General features: G+C 38.1%; 1 protein-coding gene across 1 annotated transcript in view; it reads right to left on the bottom strand.

The window, feature by feature from the left end:
• Positions 1 to 5,500: 5,500 nt before the first annotated feature.
• Positions 5,501 to 6,000, bottom strand: part of LOC127223891 (catenin alpha-3-like) — a 105,291-nt gene continuing 104,791 nt past the window's right edge. Inside the window, exon 6 of the mRNA XM_051186581.1 lies at positions 5,501 to 5,605. Within this exon, the coding sequence (XP_051042538.1) occupies positions 5,501 to 5,605 (105 nt within the window). The remainder of the gene's footprint in view (positions 5,606 to 6,000) is intronic.

The raw sequence follows: 6,000 nt of genomic DNA, 5'->3' as shown, positions 1-6,000 counted from the left end.
TTTTGTTTGTTCATTCATGATTGTTTTTTTTTTGTTTGTTTGTTTTGTTTTGTTTTGAGAGGTGGGTTGGTTTGTTTTTGTTTTGGAGGTTTTTGTTTTTTGAGACAGAGTTTCCCTGTATAGCCCTGGCTATCCTAAAACTTACTCTGTAGAGCAGACTGGCCTCAAACTCAGAGATTCACCTGCCTTTGCCACCCGAGTACTGGGATTAAAGGCATGCACCACCACTGCCCAGCAAGGATGTCCACTCTTATCACTTCTATCCAACATATTTCTGGAAATCTTTGCCCAAACAATGGAAGAAAAAAGATGAAGGATGTTCAAATCAGAAATAAGGGTTAAATGTCTCTGTAACATAAGAAACACTGGAGACTTCAGTCCCAAGTCTCCAGGTGAGTAAGGGGAACAAATGATGTTCTACTTCATCTCCATGATTCTCACAGAAAATGCCTGATGCCCTACCAATGAGTGATATGAGGATGAGGGACAGGATCAAGATCACAGTAAACACAGAAAGAAAGAAAGAAAGAAAGAAAGAAAGAAAGAAAGAAAGAAGGAAGGAAGGAAGGAAGGAAGGAAGGAAGGAAGGAAGGAAGGAAGGAAGGGGCAAACTACAGAAATCCAGCAAGTTAGATTTATAATTAAGCAACACATTCTCAGAGTCCTAAATGGAGGAGTGGGAAAGGGGGAACCATGACCCCATTCCCCTCCCTACATGATCCACTCTGGACCACAAATGAAAGAGAGTGACTAGACTTCAGATAGGGGATTTGCAGAGAGCTGGGAAGCCAATAAAGGAGGGGCTCATTGCCTCTTGTGCTTTTCCTTCCAGCTAAAGGAGGAAGGACACCATTCTGAGAGACATAATGTGTTGCCAAACAGCTCCACCAAGGAAGACAGAAAGTGTAGTACCACTCAGCTTCTAAAATGTAGAAAGAGTCCCTCTTGGACAAGACCAAGCTGCAGAAACACATAGAGACAGCTGAACTGAACAAGGAGGAGCTAAGGGGCCCCCAGACTGATAGCTGGGAAGCCAGCATGGGACTGACTCTGACCCGCTGAACAGTCCTTCTAGTCTCAGCTAGAAGGACTGAGCAGTCTAAGGGACCTCAGAAAGTGGAACCAGGATGTATTCCTGGTGCACAAAAGGACTTTGGGGGCACATCCGCCATGGAGGGATACTCTCTTAACCTAGAGACAGGAGAGAAGGCCTAGTCCCTACTCCAAATGACTTGACAGATGACTCCTCCTGGAGGGCATCACCCCACAAGTGGAGTGGAGGGGATGTGAGGGGAGGGTGGTCGGGAGGCATGAGAGGGTGGGAAAGAAGGAAAGAGGGAGGAAGGAAGGGAGGGAAGGAAGGAGAGAAGGAGCAAGGGAGAGGGAACTGGGATCCATATGTAAAATAAAAATTGGGAGGAAGGAAGGAAGGAAGGAAGGAAGGAAGGAAGGAAGAAAGAAAGAAAGAAAGAAAGAAAGAAAGAAAGAAAGAAAGAAAGGAGTCCCTCTCCACCATAGGGAAGCTATGGCCCCAGCAGAAAAAAAAGAAAAAAGAAGAACGCCAGGATTCTGGTATAAGTAGACCATTCAGTGGCAAAGGTAAACACAAGAATGGGCACCCAACCACACATATACCAATTAGCAGAATCACAAACACTGAAAACCTAGGATCACCCAGCAAAACGGAGTAAGTCTTAGATAGAGAGGGAGACAGGGTTGTTATAGCAACCTACTTGTCAACAAAAGTGTCAAAAATATACATTGGGTGGAGCTGGAGATGCTATCTTAATGATCTCAATGTTATAAGTCATTCCTGTATATATTGCAGCATTCTGTGCAATAGCCAAAATCACATAAGAGGCTACAGACAAATAGTGACAAAGGAAGCCTGGTATACTACATACAAAATAGACAATGTTTATTTCATGTAAAAAAATAATAATAAAATATAGTTTATGACAGTTTTCAGCCTTTAAAAAGAAGCTAATCTTCCCATTTATAACACATGAAACTAAGAGGACATTACACTAAATGAAAGCTAGACAAAGAAAGTCAAATATTTCATAGTTTCATTAGTATGTGGAATCTAACAACATGGAACACATAAGCAGACAGTAGAGGAGTCATGACCAGAAGAAGAAAATAAGATACTGACCAAAGAGTTCTAGTCACAAGATGAATAACTTCTGACATGAACTGACTTTACATTGCTAGTCATTTTTACTGTATGTGTACATCAAAGCATCATATTACCATGTTTTATATACAATTTTATTTGCTGTATAAATAAATTTATACATTTTAAGGTTTGAAAAATAAAACACAGCTACAAAATTTTCAACAGAGGATATTACAGTAAAGTTGGTACTATGATGTATGGGGTTTGGTTTAGGTTGGGTTGGGTTAGGTTGCATTTTTTTTAACCCCCAAGGTTTCTACATTGGAAGCTTGGTCCTTAGTGTGATACTGTGAGAAGTGACAGCACTTCTAATAAGTAGGACCTAGTAGAAAGTCCTTAGGACATTAGGGAAATGCCATTTAAAAACTACCCAAAATAAAATAGATGGGGCTGGGAATTGTATCAAGTATAATAAGCCAGACTGAGGAAGATAGCTAAACATGTTCATTCTCATATGCAGAAGCTAGTCTTTTTCAGAGCCATATATAGACAGAGGACAATTTGGGAAGAGGAAAAGTACCAATATGAGGGAGACAGGGCAGGGTATGGAGGTGAATATGATCAGAAAGTACATTGTATGGAAGTATCATAATGAAATCAACATCTTGTACAACTAGTCTATACTAAAAGAAAGGTAGCATCAGACAAGATCCTCTTGATAGTAACTCTCCCAGGACTTTGTTCCCTCGATGCCAACTCTCATCAACAATCTTACAGCCTTGGTGGGCCTAAGACATGCACAAGTAACCACCACACTGAAGAAAGGCCAAAATGTTTGCCACCTCCCTTATTCCTGTCAGCATTGTAAATTTTTAAACAACTCATAACAAAGCATTAACTATTTCAATAAACATTCCCCAGTATAAAGTAGCTATAAACTGCCCACAAGGCAAATTATCACATGGCAAACAACCTTGTCAAAATTTAATAAATCTTTTCTAGTACATGAAAGTTGGCTCAAACATGCTTTATTCAATGGCCTCCTCCCTAAGTGACTGAAGTGACACCAATAAACTGCACTGCAAGGACAGCAGATAGAAATAGAGCAACAAGACTTTGACTTAAAATATGACTCCGTGTTTTTACTTTACCAATTTAATAGAAGATCCCTGCTTGTCCTGAGTGTTAACTACCAAAGTGGAAATCAAATTTTAGATGGAGAGTCATTTTGAACATTTATTTTTAAGGGTAGGGTTCTCACATAAAAATTCATAATTTTCTGCAGATTTTTAACTTTATAAGGAAGTACCTTATAAAGATCTGTGGTTTGTGAAGTAGTGAAAATGGATGGTTATGGCAATAAGTTGGAAATTCAGGAACTGCTGACTCAGAATAATCTTTAATAATGAATGAAATTCTCTGTGTATGTGTGTGTACATGCATGTGTACATGTGTATGTATATGTGTGGGATTGTATAAATTTTCCTTCCAGTACCATTATTTAATTATTCTTTATGATTGAATAAAATTCTGTTGCATATACACTACAATTTCTTTCTCTGCTCATCTGTTACTGAACATCTATACTTGTCTCATATCTTGACTGTTACAAATGCTACAGGAATGAGCACAGATATGCATGTATCTCCATGACATGCTGACATAAATCTTTTGTGTATATACCCAGGAGTGGAGGGTTTTTGAGAACCTCCCATGTTTATGGGGAGAGAATTTTGAAAAATGAAAGTAATGACATCTCCTGTCCAATGTACACATCAATAAAATATGTGTTAGATAGAATGAAGCATGTTGGAAATGGATTGAATTTTAGTAGACCATGGTACTGTATAATTGAACATTTTAAATACTTCATAATGAATTCTTAAAATGATATCTGAAATGCTTGGAGATTTTCAGAAGCAGATTTTTAAGCATCATAAATAGTCGTTTTACTTGACTTGGTAAATAAGAAACAGAATGCTATGTAAAACAGACATGAATATTTTAATGTAGCGGTCTTTGGCTCACTTATGCTTAAAAGGAAGAATTTAATCAGGATTCTTTCAAGAAAGCTAAGATCATTACAGAGTGAGAAAGGATATTCCCCCCAATTGAGCAATTAACACATTTCATCTAACAATGGCCACTGATGTGAATCTCCTGCTTATAGATTCTTCCAGAAGCTTAACACCTCCCATCTCCCAGTTCCCAATTCCAGTTTTTCTTAGACTGCACCTACATAACTCCAAATGTACTCTTATGTATACACTTTTAAGTCTTCAATAAAATATGTGCAACCTCCACTTTCATAAAAGCTTAAATGGGGGCTTCCTCTACCTTACATGTTCTTTAGGCCACCCCATGACAGTGGCACATGACTCCTTTCTTTCCATATATTATTATGTGGCTGGAATTTCTCATTTTCCTCTATGTACTAATAAATAAGCCTAAACTTCTGTTGTCTTAATTCCTCAGGGTTCTTAAACTCAAGGGTTAGCCTAGGATGATTTTCTTTGTGGTTAGTCATCACCCATCTGGAATTTTTTCCTTTTTAATTTTTATTTGTGTATACAAGATATTCTAAACGATGATTGTAAGAACTATACCTGACATACTTATATAATGCACTTATTAAATAAATACATACTGATTACTATAATCATATTAATATGACAAGAACTACCCATGCTGTACACAGATTCCTAGAATCCCTTCATACTAAAGCTGAAAGTTTGTATCCTTTGACCAATAACTTCTTGTTCTATCATTCCCTTGACCCCTTAATTTAAGGCAGTTAACTAGCCTGAAGGCATTTCTTTTGAGTTTTTTCTTTTTTAATTTTTAATTAAAATACAATTACATCATTTTCCCCTTACTTCCCTCCAACTCCCCCACACACCCATGAAATCCTCCTCTCTCTCAAATTCATAGCTTCTTTTTCTTTAACTCTTGTTACATATATTTTATTTATTTATATTTACACATATACCTAAATATATAAATACAACTTGCTTAGTCTGTGTAGTTACATATATATATATATGTGTGTGTGTGTGTGTGTGTGTGTGTGTGTGTATACATAATTTCATGCCAAGCCTAGCTAGACAAGAAACTACAAAAAACTAAGGAATACTAAGAGCTGAAGGCATTTTTACAAAGTAAATTTCATGAAATCTATTCCCAATTTGCTTCACTGGTAAGACTAATTTAAATTCAGTTCTACTGAACATAATGCTCCTTCTGGTCTTCTAATTATCTGAAAAGTGTTGTCCACATGCCTCAGCCATACCTGAAGGAAGAGGTAGGTGCCTGATCTCCCTTCTGGGTAGCCCTGCTCTCTAGGCCCCAGCCCTTGGGGCCATATCCTGAGCCCCAGTCCATCTACTGCAGCTCCAGTGACCAGACAGCAACATCCTCCTCACCCGCACCACTCAACAATTCTCCCATTGCATCAGTGACCAAGGGAGCCACATAGCCCACCTGCACCTGGAGGAATAGCAACCCCTGGAGCCACAGGCCCCATCTGCACCAATTGGAGGAAGAGATGGGTAGACATCAGGTAAGAACACATTCAACAACTTAAAGAGCAGTACAACACCACCAGAAACTAGTGGCTCTACAAAGGCAAGACCTGAACATCCCAACACAGATGAAGTAGAAGAAAATTACCTAAAAATAACTTTATGAAGATGATAGAGGCCCTTAAAGAGGAAATGAAAAATTACCTTAAAGAAACAGAGGAAAAGAAAAACAAAAAATTGGAAGAAATCGACAAATCCCTTAAAGAAAGTCAAGAAAAAAATATCAAACAAGCCCAAGACTTGAAAATTGAAGTTGAAGCAATAAAGAAATCACAAACTGAAGGAATTTGGAAGATGATA

The sequence above is a fragment of the Phodopus roborovskii genome, unplaced genomic scaffold (genome assembly GCF_943737965.1).
Source record: "Phodopus roborovskii unplaced genomic scaffold, PHOROB, whole genome shotgun sequence".
NCBI classification, from domain to species: domain Eukaryota; kingdom Metazoa; phylum Chordata; class Mammalia; order Rodentia; family Cricetidae; genus Phodopus; species Phodopus roborovskii.
The sequence above is the reverse complement of the archived record's forward strand: the minus strand, read 5'-3'. Positions and strand labels throughout refer to the sequence as shown.